The sequence below is a fragment of the Aquarana catesbeiana genome, linkage group LG13 (assembly GCF_042186555.1).
Source record: "Aquarana catesbeiana isolate 2022-GZ linkage group LG13, ASM4218655v1, whole genome shotgun sequence".
Classification (NCBI taxonomy): Eukaryota; Metazoa; Chordata; class Amphibia; order Anura; family Ranidae; genus Aquarana; species Aquarana catesbeiana.
This window is the reverse complement of record NC_133336.1, coordinates 80034616-80051979: the sequence shown is the minus strand read 5'-3', so window position 1 is coordinate 80051979 and position 17364 is coordinate 80034616. Positions and strand designations below refer to the sequence as shown.

The window sequence follows — 17364 nt, the reverse complement described above, 5'->3', positions numbered from 1 at the left end:
CTTGCCGAACAGGTTGCTGATCTGCCATCTTGGCCCGCCAGTTCAGAAGCCAGGAGGGTGCTCTCTCCCCTTCAAGACATGGAGCCACAAAAGAACCAGTGGCAGTGTGTGTGTGGCAAAGCCGATCAGGCACACGGGATTGTCAGAGGCAAGGATGGCGGTGAAATTGTAGGATTCTGTCAGGATGCCGGTGGAGCTGCTCAGATGCGTCCTGCTACGTGCCATGCCCCCCCCACACACACACACACAAAAAGAATGATGTGGACAGCACCTGTGTTGCAACAGCTCCTTCTTCTCCCTCCCCTTTTTTTATTTCTTTCGGGAGCAGTGATTTTAATAATGCTTAAAGTGAAACAATAAAATATTCCTTTAAATTTTGTACCTGGTGGGTGTCTATAGTATGCCTGTAAAAGTCATTGAAAAAAACAGCATGGGATCCCCCCCAGTCCATTACCAGGCCCTTTGGATCCTTTGAAACTGGTATAAAATATTAAAGTGGATGTAAACCCGAAATATTTATTTATTTTTTTAATGTCATAATGTAGAGTATAAGATTTCCTATCATTTGAGCCCAGTCTTGCCACAAATAGTTACTTCCCAGTCTTTTCACTGGATGTTAGAGATCATAGCAGAAGTTCAGTGTAAGAAATATACAGGAGAAAATGCATATTGAAAAGGGGAGTGTAGAGGTGGGTGGGGGGTCTACTGACATCACGACTCCACCCACCGAGCTCCAGACAACAGACCCACCCACAGAATCTGCAGTTTTTCGGATCTCATAACAGACAGAGGGGAGACATTTGACAGGTAAAGATACATGCAGGAGTCATGTATATCCTTATAGATAACCCCTATGGCAGTAGTTTAGAAAGGATGACATTGGGTTTACATCCACTTTAAGGGGAACCCCGAACCAAAATTAAAAAAAAAAAAATTGCCCAGGGGTCCCCCCAAATTCCATACCAGGCCCTTCAGGTCTGGTATGGATATTAAGGGGAACCCTGCGCCAATTTTTTTTTTTTTAATTACGTTGGGGTCCCCCTCAAAATCCATACCAGACCCTTATCCAAGCACGCAACCTGGCAGGCCGCAGGAAAAGAGGGGGCAAGAGAGCGCCCCCCCATCCTGAACCGTACCAGGCCACATGCTCTCAACATGGGGAGGTCCCTGTGCATCAGAGGGGGCGGGGTCACCCGGGTACATCACCGTGGCGCCCTGCCCTCAGTTATATAAGAACTGTCACTTGCGAGGACACGTCAGACGGCGGGAGCCTCCCATGGAGGTGGATTGGTGGCAGGGTTGTTTTTCTTTTTTTCAGTCCATCAGCGGAGCGATAGAGGAAGATGAATGGACTTCATGGGACATTTTTATTTTCTTATTTTTTAACCACTTCAGCCCCGGACCATTTGGCTGGCCAAAGACCAGAGCACTTTTTGCGATTCGGCACTGCGTTGCTTTAACTGACAACTGCGCATGCGACGTAGCTCCCAAACAAAATTGACGTCCTTTTTTCCCCACAAATAGCTTTCTTTTGGTGGTATTTGATCACCTCTACGTTTTTTTTTTTTTCATTTTTTGCGCTATAAACAGAGTCAATTTAAAAAAAAAAGCAATATTTTTTAATTTTTTGCTATAATATCCCCCAAAAATATATTAAAAAAAAAAAGTTTTTTTTCCTCAGTTTAGGCCGATACGTATTCTACATATTTTTGGTAAAAAAAAATCGCAATAAGCGCTTGATTGGTTTGCGCAAAAGTTATAGCGACTAGTTATGTGACTAGTAGTGAAGGGGTTAACCAGGAGGTGGCGCTCTAGGGGTTAAGTGTGTCCTAGGGAGTGATTCTAACACTGTGGGGGGGGGGGCATGGCATGACATGACACTGATCACCGCTCCTGATCACAGGGAGCTATGATCAGTGTCACGAGACAGAACGGGGAAATGCTTTTTTACATCAGCATTTCCCCTTTCTTCCTCTCTGTGAGACGATCGTGGGTATCTCCGCAGACATCAAGTCCGCGGGATCTGTGGTCGGGCTCGAGGCAGCATGCGTGCGTGCTATCCGGACCTCGCGAGATCACGTACAATAATGTGATTTCGCACAGCGGAGCCAACCTGCCGCAGTAAAACTGCGGTGGCTGGTCTGCAAGCAGTTAATAAAGGACTTGTCCCAAGGTGTGTCTTGTGTTTTTTTTTTTTTTTTTTTTTTTTTTAACATTTTGACACTTTTTTTGTGAAATGGTATGGGTACAATGTACTTGGGCTGCAACTAACGATTATTTTCATAATCGATTAGTTGGCCGATTATTGTTTTGATTAATTGGTTAATAACGTGAAAAAAAAAGTGTGGTGTATAATTTAGTTACTATGTAAAGTTTTTTTTTTAAAAAAAGGCAATTTATTGTTAAATATCTCTATGCAGTGGTAAATCTAAATAACCAACTATATGGTTAGGGAGCAAAATATGAAATCGAGTCTGAGAATAACAGACAGATGAGATATACTATTAGAGGAGAGATATACTGTATATACTATTAGAAAGAGATACTGTATATGCTATTAGAGGATATATATACTATTAAAGGGTAAATATCATCAGACTCAGAGATCAAATTTTTTTTATTTAAAAAAAAAAACAAAGTCTTCCTTCAAAAAAAAAAGAACGTTCGTTCGATTTTCTAATCATTAGTGGGCTCAAATCGACATTCATTTTCAACCACAATGATGGGAAAATTTGGAAATAGAACTTCTTGGTCAAATGAATTTTCAAACAGTGTATGTAGTTTTCGTTCAGAAATTACAATTATTTTAAAAACAGAATGTTAAAAACAAGTGAAAATTTCAAACATTCTTTCATTCAGGGAATGTACAAAGATTTTTCTTTTTTTTGGCGGAGCCAAACGGGACCCCAGGCAAACCAGAGGGCAGGCATGGTGCGCATCAGAGAGTGTGTCCCCAAGAAGTTCACTAGGTCCATATGTAATGAAAGCTGTAGGCGTAAATAAGTATAATAATTAAGTACTAAATATATGTATGTGTCTCTGTATGTAATAGAGAACCTGAGCCCAGGATAGGAAAGACATAGGAGACTAAAGGAGGAAAGGAAAATGGCAAAGAATTGCCAGCAAGCCAATCCTTGGCTCAGGCTCTCTATTCTATACAGAGACACATACATATCATTAGTACTTAATGTTCTACTATACTTATTTACGCCTACAGCTTTTATTACATATGGACCTAGTGAACTTCTTGGGGACACACTCTCACATGCGCAGCATGCCTGTCCTCTGGTTTGCCCCACCGGGGTCCCGTTTGGCTCTGCCTCCTCAGCTCCCTGGTAAGACACCTGCTGCTGCCTCTGGGAATCGGACACCTGCCATTTTGGCCTCCTTTAGTGGTGAGTATAGGCTCTTACATCATGGCCACCATGCCCTGCAACTACTTTATCAATATTATACCATCTACCCATTTTATATTCTTTCATCTTGGGTACATCCATACACGCATCAACCCCTGAAGAGCGAGCTGGGTCTCGCGAAACGCGTCGGATACATTAGATGCCCGTGTATCACATGTTTTTTACTCCTAGGGTACATTAGATGCCCATGTATTACATGTCTATTACTTATTTATGTACCTATTGTTCAATTCATATGTATGTTATTCTACAATTGGCCATTGCTGATACTAATGTATGTATGATTTTGACCTGAATAAACGCATATACTTTAAACTTCAATTACTGTTATGATGCTTTTTGGCCAAATGGTGCCCACATCATTTAAAGTCCCATGGGCGAATCCTTTTTTGTTGCTTAGTGAGTCCTTCTGGTTTTCTGTTGAGAAGGTCCTCCAGTGGATTTGGTTGCACCAATGGCGGTGTATGTAGTTTTCGTTCAGAAATTACAATTATTTTAAAAACAGAATGTTAAAAACAAGTGAAAATTTCAAACATTCTTTCATTCAGCGTATGTACAAAGATTTTTCGTTTGAATATTCTCATCTGAAAATTGATCAGCATAAGGCTCGGTACACACCTATGCAGTTTGCTTTTGATCTGTTTCTGCAGTGCTTTTTGCTGTGTGTTTTGATTTTTGCACACGTCATTTTGTTGCGATTTGTGTTTTTTGCATTTTTTTTGGCCAATTTGTTGTTGGGCAAATTAAAAAAACACAAATTGCTGCAAAAATGCATTATATGCATACAGTCTATTGAACCAAAAAAGAACCGTTTTGAGTTAAAAAAAAAACTACTGTAAGGGGATTTTTTACTGTAGAACTGTGAAAGTAAAATTTACAATAGCGATTATTTGCTCTTTTTGTACTATAAAGGACTCATGGGGTTTTTGTAAACCCCATTCTGTTACTGGCCGATCGATTATGAAAATGGTAATCAATTAGTTGTCGATTAATCTATTAGTTTCAGCCTTACAAAGTACCTGTTACCATTTCAAATGGGGGGGCGGGATCTGGGGGTCCCCTTGTTTAAAGGGGGCTTCCAGATTCCGATAAGCTTCCGCCCGCAGACCCCCACAACCCCCCGGCAAGGGTTGTGTTTTGTTTTTTTGTTTTTTTTTAATTTTGGTTCGGGGTTCCCCATAATATTCATACCAGACCCAAAGGGCCTGGTAATGGACTGGGGGGGATCCCATGCCGTTTTTTTCAATGACTTTTACAGGCATACTATAAACACCCCCCAGGTACGAAATTTAAAGTAATATTTCACCTTTATTGTTTCACTTTAAGCATTATTAAAATCACTGCTCCCGAAAAACAGCTGTTTTTAAAACTTTTTTTTTGCATTGATACATGTCCCCTGGGGCAGGACCCAGGTCCCCAAACACATTTTATGACAATACCATGCATATAAGCCTTTAAAATTGGCACACTTGATTTCTCCCATAGACTTTTAAAGGGTGTTCCGCTGCTTTTGAATTTGCCGCAAACACCCCAAATTGTTTGCTATTCGGCGAATAGGCGAACACCCGATGTTCGACTCGAACATTGGGCTCCTCCCTACTAATAAGTACCAAAAGATTGCTCAAAGAAAATATGAAAAGGATAGTTTGATAATGAGGGAACAAAATGTGTTTTTAAGTCCTAGCAAGAACAGTTGAGTTGGAAAAAATAAAATTAAAAACAGGAATTCTGACAGCCAGGTTGTAATAAGTAGGCGCTGTATGTGTAAACCAACCCCAATATAGATTTCTCCAGTTGCTGGAAGTTCCAGTTTTTTTGTTTTTTAAACAAATTATGCTTTTTGTTTACTCAAGATTGTGGCTAATACTACATTGTACTAGTGAACAGAAAACAATTGAATACTTATAAAGCATGTCCCCCTTCCTTTAACGATTCGAGGTTTCCTAGTCTTACCCAGGTTAAGTTATACCTGTTTAGTATGAAGTATGCCAGTTAGGAGTTGTGACTCCTTAGACTTTACCTTGTCTGAATGCTTGTTTTAGGCCAGAGACAGTCAGGCGTCAAACATTTTCGGAGCAAAGTCAGCAGTGACAACCTTGCTGCATTTCTCTCCCAATGAGTTTCCATTAAAAAGGTCTCTTGTGTACAACGACTGACTTGTGTGTTTTTGTGCTTCTGTTTTATACAGGTCTAGTCCTATATATTATTTTGCAAGATTTATATAGTCACATGGTCAACTTTAAATTTTCAAATGTATATACTGTATATGCAGATCTTGTCTGAGTGAACTTCTCTTTTCAGAGAAATGTGTTTAGGGTTAATACTTAACCAGAGTAATTTCTCGCTGTTGTCTGTTATCTTACTGGGCGTTTTTCATTAGAGCCAAGTTACTGCTTACTCATAGGCCACATGTGAAGATATGTCGGAAGACGAGGAATCCATTCCACTGCTTGTACTGCAGTCTGTGAGTATTCTGGGAGAAAGGCCCAATTGATCTTTTGAACTTCTTCTGGTTTCATCCTGTAAGGGCGGATTCTTCATTCTCTTATTAGGACTCTGAATCTAGAGAAGAGGAAGTGAAGTCAGGCAGGTCATTTTAAAGAGTGTAAGCACTTTCAGTGGCCTTTTTATGACCATCCTGTAACCTGTTTTTGTCAGTGCAAGTGGTACAGGTGTAGAGTGTTTGTAGTGGGTAAATAAAAAATAGTTTGTCATTTTAAAGGCTTAAACAGCCATAAAAAAGTAAAGCACTCTGCGATCTGTTAGCCAGTCACGTGGATAATTCATAATTTCTTGACTGTTTGACCACTGGAAACTTTTTTTATTTTATCTGCAGTTTATTGTGTTATGCAAGTGCTTTATTTATGCTGATACCAGACATATTTTTGCTCCCCTCACTTTCTGCCCTGTGGAAAGCATGTCATAGAGACAGGAAGTGATGGGGAATGTCTCCAGTGGTGACTGTTGGCCAAAACACATTTTTCTGTTGGGAAAGTTTTAAAACGTCAATAAGGTTTTCTACTGTTGTCTTAGGCTACATTGGCGATATTTTTTTTTTTTTTTATATCTTGCTACTAAAACATTTCATTATTTGCTGATAGTCACAGAACAGGCTAAAGCTACTCAAGAGATTTAGTAGCTCAATCCTGCTACTAAATTTCCAAAATGGTTAATTGCTAGGTGTATAGCAAATGACTAGTAAACCAATGGCTCACTTTGGAGCATGGGACACAATGTGTGATTGGTTGCTACAAAATGCTACTGAAGGCTTCTTGTGTAGCCTGCACAGTAGGGAGCCATGTGTTCCATTTGTTTAGTGGTCCTTTGCTTACCTAGCAGTTCACTATAAAATTTAGTTACATGGTTTAGCTACTTCAGGAGACTACCAGCAAATAGTTAAAGATTAAAATCGCCATCCCGTCCACCCCTGTTCCTTCCTGCCATTTCTTGTCCAGGCATCACAGTGATAAAAAGTGAGGGGAAACCTCAATGGAGTCAGAAACGTAAATAAATTCTGCCAGAAGCTTAAAGTGCTTCTCTATTCTAAACAAAGTAAAATAATAATTTGGGCTTGAGAGCAGACGTTAATGAGATTTTGTTGTAATTGTGTTCAAGGTATACATTATACAGTTGTTGCACAAAAACATTGAAGATTATCATTATCAGGGGAATGTTTCTCTGTAAAGCTGCTGTTTGTCAGTGTGAAGAAACACCGGAGGGTGCAAACACCCAGTGTAGTACCTCCAACCAGACGAGCTCCCTTTCTCAGAGCCAAATCTCACAAATCCGATTGGCTCTGAGGAAGTGAGCGTTTCTCCCGAAATACCAAGGCTTCCAACTACAGCGATCTGGATATTAACTATGATGGAGATTTGACTAGATATGCTTTAATCTTCTCATGTTTGAGTATATTTTTGGCTTTTTATCAAATAAGAGGTACTACGCTAAGCTTTTGCAATTATCTATGTTTGTGCCTTGGAGTTTCCCCGCTCAAGGAGAGCAGCATCGCTTTAAACATTACTTATGTACCATTGGATGTGAGACAGAGTGAGCGCTGAGGCTTGATAGTTTGCTGTTCATCAGTGACCAGCAACACATTGGCCTTTTAACTGAAGCAATACGTGCTTGAGTGAGCAGAGGACATGTATTGTAGATCATTTGTAGGGAATATTGTGTATTTGGTAAAAAAAATTGTTATTCACCCTCCATATCAAAATCGGCTTTTGGCAAAAAGTGTGGGATTTACCCAATTTTCAAGTTTCTTTAATTATCTCTGTCCATATTGAGACCTTGATTACCTGTCTGTCCTGCGTCCTTTTTGTTTTTGTTTTTTTTATGTTTTGTTAACCCTGTTACTAGAGGTCTCAAAATGTCCAAGGGATGGATATTGTTGACCGTATGTCATTTGATACATCTTTAATATTTTGGGTACAGCATGAGCAAATGGGAAGAACATGAATGGTTGTTGGAGGCAACAAAAAAAGCTTTTTTTTTTTTTTTTCCCCCCTTAAAACACCTATACAGTTTTCTCCTGTCTGACATTATTTTTGATGAAATTTCTGCATTCCAGCATTTATAACTCATTCACAACCTGCACTGTTCACACTGGCATTAAAAGCAGGAGTTTGAGGCATGGTTTTTAATGCTCCTCAAACTTCTAGTAAAGTAGTCTGCAGTTAATAATCTGGACAGCACACAGTGCTGTTTACATGATCAAAGCATGAAGCGCTTGGGTCGCAATGCTGTGCTTCTTTAATGAAGTTTCATGTGGAGTTTAGAAGAAGCTGAAGCATCTCAATTCCTTCCATTCGATTCTATGGTAATGCACCATAAACATGCCAGCAGCAAGTTAAGCCTTGTTCACAAAAGCCAAAAAAAAAAAAAAAAAAGGGCGTTTGGGGTTTGTTTTTTTTAATGCACGACAACTCTACAAACAACTGGCATTAATGCTATAAGAGCGTTTAAGTGAACAAGGCCTAATATACCCCCCCCCCCTTTAAGGCTGACAAGAAATGTGCTTTGTATGCAACAGGAAAGTAGAAGCAATGTTATATATAGCCAGCTTCCTGCCTATTGCTCGTACTGGAATATTGTAGATAAATTGCTTCCTGAACTTGAATTCACTCAGAACTGAAGCATTGCAGTTTGCAAAATTGGATTCTGTGCTGACAAACAGTTTGAGAAATTCCATGTTTACAATTAGTGTAGTAATTCATGAAAGTGGTTGGGGAAGGAATTGCCGCAAACTGTGCTGCCTAACATAGAAATCATTTACTTTCTTTTGTGGTGTGGTACAATAGTAGGGGATGTCTGGTTGCTGAGGGGCAGCTCAGACTGGCTCAGATAATACTTCCCTGAGTCACTTTAATAAATAACAGTAAAGTGGTTGCAGACATTTTCAGATTTATTTTCTAACTTGTCAAGCCTGGTCTCTGTGGGCCAGCATTTCAGACACTGTAAAGCCCATCATACCCTAGCAGCTGATGCACAGCAGCTGAAGCCTAACTTTGTAGTAAGCAACTGATTTCTTAGATTGATGCTAAAGTTCAATCTGCTTACATTTTGTCTTTCCCGATTGCAGCCCCCCCATCAATATGCTAATGAAAAAACGCTGAACTCCAGGTATGATCTGTAATACATATTTACATTAGTTGGAGCCCTCAGCCCTGTTGCGTGCAGGAAGCCTCCATGAGTGAAGAAAAATGAATGCATTTCAGTGAGCCTAGTTTACACCATTGCAGTACTTTCATAAGCATTTTATTTACAAGTACAGTGTGTTGCATTTTTATTCATGCTGGAATGCACGTAAACACACATGAATGCAAGCTATTAAAATAAAAGGCCAAAAAATGCATGTAAACATGCATGCAAAACTGCACAAATGTGAGGACTAGGGTGTAAACAAGCCCTAAGACTGGGGAGGAAAGGACTAGATCATGCTGCGCCTCCTCCAGCCAGAACAAATGGGCATTATCTGACTTGTTGCAGCTTCTAATGTACACCGTGAGAAGCTCAGTGTTGTAGTGAAATCCAGAGTAAACAATTCCAGTACAGAAGAGCCCGTACATCTGTGCAAAACTGAAGAGGCTAAAGTTTAATTTTGAATTCTGTATTATGCGTAGTGGCATGGCAGGTTGATCTGAAGGGTTACAGAATGTCTATAGACTGAATCTTTCCATCTCTCTTCCTCCACCCTCCTTTTTTTTCGTATTGTTTTTGACTGGGATAGCTAAATGGTAGATGCTTTGCAAATATTGTGATATACATGCTAATATGACTATTAGTTTAATACTAATGACTATTGGTATTGATTTATCAGAATGAAACAGTGCTTATAATATTACAAAATATTTGTGCCCCCCCCCCTTTTTTTTTAAATATAATTTTTCCATTTCAAAAATGGTTTTGCTTTACTCTATTTTAGAATGATAGCCATGAAAGGCGAAATAATGAAGGCAGCGAATCTCAAAGCAATGGACAGACCCAAAGCAGCTCCCAGCAAGTGCTGGAACAGGATGAGGAAGAAGATGAGGAGCTTACATTAAAATATGGTGCCAAGCATGTCATCATGCTGTTTGTACCAGTTACCCTCTGCATGGTTGTGGTTGTGGCAACAATTAAGTCTGTCAGCTTTTACACACGGAATGATGGACAGCTGTGAGTACAGTTTTATGTATAGTTTGTTTAAACTACCTTGCAGTATCTTGTCATCAGAACAAAAGCAAATGTTTGGTTACTAGATGCACTTTCCCCTCAGACTGCATTGTTAAATAATGTTTGATCTTTGTGCAATTGGTGTTTTTGACCGGTTAAAGCCATTCATGCATGGCTTGAAGTTAAGCAGGGATCGGCCACATTTCAATCCATGTATGGGCTAGCTGGTTGTACACAAGTCGATCTATAGCTGGCAACACTGAGCGTTGTATTCTGCCGCAGGAGGATGCCCCCATCCACATCGAATGTGTGGATTTGTTTTTTCAGTTCAACCCACTGGTTGAACAAAAAATAAGATTCACGTATGGCCAGCTTTAGTGCACAGATATTGTGACTTTTCTATTTGAATGATACACATTTTTCTTTTTAAAGTGATTACCAGTCCTTAGGTGTGGTGACTGCATTATTTTTTTTTTTTCCCCACACTTTTTTCCTTTTTATCTTTTCTTGATTCTGCCAGTAACGCTCTTCTGACCTAGTGCGAACAAGCTTACCCTTTGTACTGTATCAATGGAGGAACAGCAATGTAACTCTCTTGGACAGTACAACCGTATCCTTCACCCTTCCTTTTTTCTCAACATAGATCACAGGAAGTTTTCAGCTCACAAGATTTATGGCAGAATTAACAATTTAAGTATTCTTTGCACTTCTCAAACACAACAAATCCCTTATCAGTAGTATATTTACTGGAACAAAAGGGAGCAAACGAGAACTTTATTGTTGGGGTTTGCATGCTTTTCAAAGCGTCTTTACAGGTGAGTATGCTTTCTGCTGCTGCTGCATCTTTTAAAGGCATATTCACATAGGCAGAAAATGCTGCATGTGGATGCATTCAGCCTATGGTTTTGTTTGTATCTAAATGCATCACTACAGTAATCAATGAGCCCATACACCCAGCCCTGTCTTCATGCTAAAGTGTGCACCATGTTTGGCCTCACACAAAAATAGTATGTATGTGCATAAGCCATTAGAAGAATTGTGCACATCTAAATGTGAGTACTTTAGATGCTTATTTTATGCTGGATCTTCTGCTCTCTCTGCAGCAAGAACCTGCATTCCATGCAGAAAATATGCAAATGCCTGTGCGAATGAAGCCTAATGCTATACAGCGACAACTTGCCAAGCCTGTATTTGTTTTCTATCTTACTTGCAACACCAACATTTGTCAGTAGGTGGCATATATGTTGCAGTTTACATGTGAACCTAATTGACACTAAAAGTTGGATAACCATGTAGAATCCACATACTTTGCACGTCAGTTGTATGAATTTGGTCAGCATATTGTTGAGAAATCACCTTTTTTTGTTTTTTTTTAACTAAAAAAGAGGGAAAACCCACTAAGTCAGACTTTGAAGGCAGATTGGACCAACACAATTTTATAAAATTTGAAAAATCACATTTTATTGTACATAGAACAAGAAAGATACACGGACATACAAAAACTACTTAAAAGACATATATACAATCAACCACAAAAAGAGCCAAGAAATACCCAAATTGTGCTTATTGTTGCACAGGGGCTCACACATTTATGATGATGCAACATAAAGCACAATTTGGGCATTTCTTGGCCCTTTGTGTGGTTGATTGCATATATATGTCCTAAATAGGTTTTGTATGTCCATGTATCTTTCTTGTTCTATGTACAATAAAATATGTAATTTTTCTTGTTATAAAACTGTGTTGGTCCAATCCGCCTTCAAAGTCCGACTTAGTAGGTTTTCCCTCCTTTTTTTTTTAGTTCAATGTTTTTTTAATACATTAATTACATTTTTTTTTTTTTTTTTTTCCAAATTCACTTTTGCATGTGTTTTATTTCTGGTGTTCTGGTTGTGCATGCATCAGTCTCCAATTTTTCAAGTATCTAAACCCCTCTCCCAGTTGTCTAATGCATATTACATTCTCTTTGCCAAAGGTTACTTAACAGAATTGTAACAGATGTTTATGGGCTGTTATGAATTCATTTATCTTTACATTACATGCAGATGTATTACAAGTGCTGTATGTCAGTGTTTTAAAACAACACATAGTTTATTGCCTGTGTTTGCAGAATTTATTTAAAGACAGGTAAAATTTGTAAGTATCAAGTTGGTTCCTATAACAAATCTGTTTTGTTGATGACCAGAACGCTTTTTTATACCGTACATGTTGGAGATATTTTACTGCAGGTTTTTCTGTGCCGATGATTTGGAACATTAAAACATCAATAATTGAAAAGTCCATGCATTTTTGTGACCTATTTAACATAAGAAATACATTTTTATAGTGCTTTGATAGCATAAATTAATCCTATAGTTCATTGTTAATATTGGGTCAGGGAAACCTGAACTCGCATTCAGCCAGAATTGAATTGACAGCCCAGGAGCTTGCACCTACTATAAAGCATACTATAAATGTTCACAATGTTAAAAGCACCTTGTTGATGGGGACAAGGGCATCTTCCTTCTCTACAACTGTGGGCGGTGGTTGTGGGGGTCTGCGGGCGGGGGGCTTATCGGAATCTGGAAGCCCCCTTTAACAAGGGGGGGGGCCCCAGATCACCCCCCCCCCCCCCAATGTGAGTACATCGAACCCCTACCCATTCACCCAAAAAAAAAAAAAAAAGAAGTGTAGTGTAAATACAAACAAGAGTTGGTTTTTGACAAGTCCTTTATTAAAAACGAATAATGCCCCCCCCCCCCCCCCGTAGCTCCAACGTGTCTTCTTCCTCTATCATGTCACGTGAGCGCTCATAAGTCAGTCAGATCATGTTGACCAGTGAGAAGTGCTTCTTGCTTTTGGAACATCTTACTAGAATAACCCTCAGATGCACTTCTCAGTGGCCAAATGACCAATGAGCACTTGCCATTGTGATGATTATGATGGATACTTAATGCAGTATTGTGATGTGTGGATCTCTACACCGACAGAACGGCCACCACAGCTATGTGCAGCAGAGCCCAAGGGGATGGCCAGGATATTTGGAGTTAGTTCACCTTTGCAATTTTCATGAAAAGGTAAAATTGCCCTTTTAACCTTCTGGCTGTGTGAGACAAAAGGTTCAGTCTCTGGACCATAGCTCATGCCTGACCTACAAGACCAGACGGGACCTAGCCTGGTGGGTCATAAACTCAACCATAGAATTGGGAAGTCCTCCATCCTACTGGTCCGATAGCTTGTCAGAACAAATGCAAGCATGTCAGGTAGGGGAGGAGACTGATCGGACATTGGTAAAGTGATTTTCCCCACTGTTCTTTTGTGTTCTGACAGGGGGACCCCCTCCCCCTGCCAGAACACTCCGGTCAGCATTCTCAGCCATTGGCTGAGAGCACTGGTTGGCTGCTGGCTACCTTACACACGGGCCGAATATCTGTCTGTTTTTATTGAACCGGACGATTTCGCCCGACATTTGGCCGGTGTCTGCTAGGCGTAAATCTGGGGCTCTTTGTTTAGGAACACAGAGTAGTCCCCAGCAACCCTGTTGCAAAATGCCACCTTTACGGTCACACCTTTTTAAGGTTCGCTTCAGAGGCAGTCTGTTGAGATAACAGAACTTTATCTTAAACAAGTCTGATTATCTTTAGCTGTTCATTCTCACAGGCAAAACTAGTGATTTTCTGGTCCTTTTCTCCACTCAGAAGTAATGAAACACTTAAAGCGGAGGTTCACACAAAAATTGAACCTCCGCTTTTCCTAACCCTCCCCCCCTTTGGTGTCACATTTTGCACCTTTCAGGGGGGAGGGGGGTGCAGATACCTGTCTAAGACAAGTATTTGCACCCACTTCCGGGCATAGACTCCCACGGGAGTCTATGCCTCTTCCTGTCCCGTCGCGCTGTCTGCTGGGACACACTCGGGTCCCAGAGACCGCACGGACCATTCAGATTGCGCTGCGCGACTCACACATACGCAATAGGGAACCGGGAAGTGAAGCTGCAAGGCTTCATTTCCTGATTCCCTTACAGAAGATGGCGGCGGCAGCAGCATCCGAGGACCAAGGGACGGTTCTGCCTTGGGTGCTGACATCGCTGGACCCTGTCACAGGTAAGTGTCCATATTTTAAAAGTCAGCTGCAGTATTTGTAGCTGCTGACTTTTAAAAAATATTTTTACGCGGGACTCCCTCTTTAAGGGTGAAACACACGGGCCATATATCATGCGGTATCAGCCAGTGTGTGTACAGCAGGCGGTCTGACAGAAGCTGGCCAAAAAAGGTCTGCCGAGGCATCTGATCAGCGCTGACCAGTGTGTTCTGGCGGGGGGCTGTCCCACTATCAAAGCAAAATGGCTCAGCTGGTAAGATCGCTGTACTAGCTACTATTAATACCTATTTTATTCCAGGATATTTATAAATGTACCTTAGTAAACAAGGCGTTAAAGCCCAACTCCAGCTAAAATGTATTACCTTATTATTCATTAGAGGACACAGGGATATGGGTTCTACTACTGCCTGCAGGAGATTGGACCCTAATAAACAAAGCTGGAAGGACAACCCCTCCCACTCCTATCAAGCTCTAGTTGTATGCTAGTGCCTTAGGTAAGCCTTTTTCAACCAGGGTGCCTTCAGGTTTCTTCAGGGATGCTTTGGCAAAATGCCTAAAAATTGCCCAAAAATTATATATATGCCAGCAGTTGGATCAAGCCTGCCTTTTAGTTACACAAAGCCACGGATTTTCATTGTGTACCATTACCTGCAGGTTGCCTCCACTACAGTAAGTCACAGTGCCTTGCCCCTGGTGTGGGCTTTTTGTGCTCCTTTTTCTGACTGCACCTCAACAAGGGTTAATGCTGAAGCTCCATCCACAACACTGTGCAGTGCCTGGAATCTTGGCTGATGTTATTTCACTTATGAATTGCAGTTTTGCCTCTGCCATAGTGAGCCTGCGTGGTTCCCTCATTCAGCTGCTTTTACTGCACCTGTGCCATGCCTCCTCCTATGTTATGTGCACTTTTACAGTCTTCCTGCTAGCTATCTGAAGCCTGCATCCCCTCCTATGCAAGCCTCAGACTCCTTGCAAATGGAGCTGAATCCAGGGATCCTCTTGCCATAGCAGTTGATGCCCTGGTGACCATATAGCTATAACCACTTGCTGACAGGATGTTTTTATATGTGCGGTGGTCAACAAGTGGTTTAGGATCCAACCAATAAACATTGGAAACCCTCTACTGGTCCTTCTCTGCATCTATCCTTAGCCATACCCTTGCTGACTGATCAAATCCCATTTAAAATGTATCTTGCCACTGCTGCAGTTGATCCCTTGTTCCTAGAATGTTTGGCGCAAATGGTTGTTACTTAACACTACAATTGGGATGACTGCTGGAGGATTTCCATCTTCTCTTTCCTCCTTTCTCCTTTATGTACACATGCAGAGGATACATTGGTTAGTCTTGAGCTGAGGAACCCACATCTAATCTGTGTGGCCTCTAAAATGCCAAATCTCTACAGATTTACTCTGGATACCATTATCAGGGATGCTATGGCTGGCAAGATCACCCATCTTCCTTTGTGGAAGAAGTCTAAGGCACAGACCGAGAAGGCTCTTCCCTAGCTGATGGTTGAAGGTCTTTTTTCATTTCACCAGTCCTGAAACATCCTCATGCAACCCTCCAAGCTGGGTTCCCAGTCAACACGCAAGGTCTGAGATTCATTCTGCCAAACCCTATACAAACCTTCATCTGCATGAAGGTGTGTCTCCACTTTCCAGAGTGGGGGAGGACATCTGTTTAACCTTTTTCCTGACACTTGGATAATTGCATCTCAGGTACCTGGGTGCAGGAGTTGGTTTCCAAGGGTTTATAAGCTGGAGTTTTGCTCCCTCCCTCTGCTCGGTTTCTCACCTCCAACCTTCCTGTGTCACCTCACAGGATGAAAAGATGCCCATCAAGCCTCTTGGATCTTGTAGACCAAGATGTAGTCATCCCAGGTCCTGTGATAGAATGGTTTGGCTTCAGGGTTTTAATCCAATCTGTTTACATTTCCGAACACATTTCCGAATCTACCATCTATCTGATGAGCGGTGGAGAGGAACAGCATTAAGATTACACACAGTTGTACTTGATTGTGTTTTTAATGAGCAACATTCAGGCTGCCACAGACTTGAGAAGCAAAGCGGCGTAAATCATAACGCTTTCTCTCGCAACTATTTTGGTTACCTTATGCTCTATATATCTATATATATAGATAGATATAGATATAGCTATAGATTATATATATATACAGGGGGTCCCCGGGTTACAAACAAGATAGGGACTGTAGGTTTGTTCTTAAGTTGAATCTGTTTGTGAGTCGGAACAGGTACATTTTTTAAGTGTAGCTCCAGCCAAAAAATCTATTTTTAAGTTTTGTAGATAGCATAGGGAAGGGTTATCACCCCTGTAACATTTGTTTTGCTGTCTGTGCCCCTGTTCAGAAGATTTCACCTCACTTTCTGTCCCAATGACAATTGGATTTTGAAAATTTGGGGTTAATAGGGAAATAAGGATAGGTGATAAAGCATCAGTGGAGACACCTTTTACCCATATTAACTCTTACAGGAGTGAATTTCCCTTCCTAGTGGTAGATTTCCTCTCACTTCCTGTTGTCTCCCTCCGTTTGTAAGTAGGAGTCGTTTGTAAGTTGGATGTTTGTAAGTAGGGGACCCCCTGTATATAGATATATATATATATATATATATATATAATGCAAACTAAAACTGCCTTTACAATTGAGAAGATCAGGCCACATTGTAGGAGCAGTTTGTGCAGAAACAGTAATTCCAAAGGGATCACCATTCTTGCAACTATATTTGCTGTGATTGCAAATATCAAAAGCTGATTTGAAACCTGGAAATATCTGACTATAGGATTCAAACAGGTAAATTCCTGTGGCATTCTCATAATGGTTTTTTTTTTTCCTCCTAGTATTTACACTCCATTCACAGAAGTTACAGAAACCGTGGGACAGAGGGCTCTGAACTCCATTCTTAACGCTGCAATCATGATCAGTGTAATCATTGTCATGACCATTCTCCTAGTGGTACTCTACAAGTATAGGTGTTATAAGGTAATGTCTACCCTCTTCTTATATTCTAATATGCATCTAAAAAGAGGACTGTTCGAAATAAGGTGTTATGTTTATTGTACTCTCCATTTTTAGTCCAACTTTTTGCTTGAGATATTCAGCTTGTCTTTTACAAAACAGATTTGTCAAACTTGAAACTGTGTAACAGAATCAAACTAGTACCACAGTATACTGCCCCTTTAAATGCTCAGACTAAG

The 17364-nt window shown here is 40.6% G+C and overlaps 1 protein-coding gene across 3 annotated transcripts in view; it reads left to right on the top strand.

The window, feature by feature from the left end:
• PSEN1 (presenilin 1) overlaps window positions 1–17364 on the top strand; it is an 81487-nt gene that overhangs the window by 38855 nt on the left and 25268 nt on the right. For 2 of the 3 annotated variants that reach the window (XM_073610116.1, XM_073610117.1), the window contains exons 4-6: window positions 5821–5880; window positions 9841–10073; window positions 17008–17149. In XM_073610116.1, the coding sequence (XP_073466217.1) occupies window positions 5821–5880; window positions 9841–10073; window positions 17008–17149 (435 nt within the window). The remainder of the gene's footprint in view (window positions 1–5820; window positions 5881–9840; window positions 10074–17007; window positions 17150–17364) is intronic. The other variant, XM_073610118.1, reaches the window with a different exon arrangement.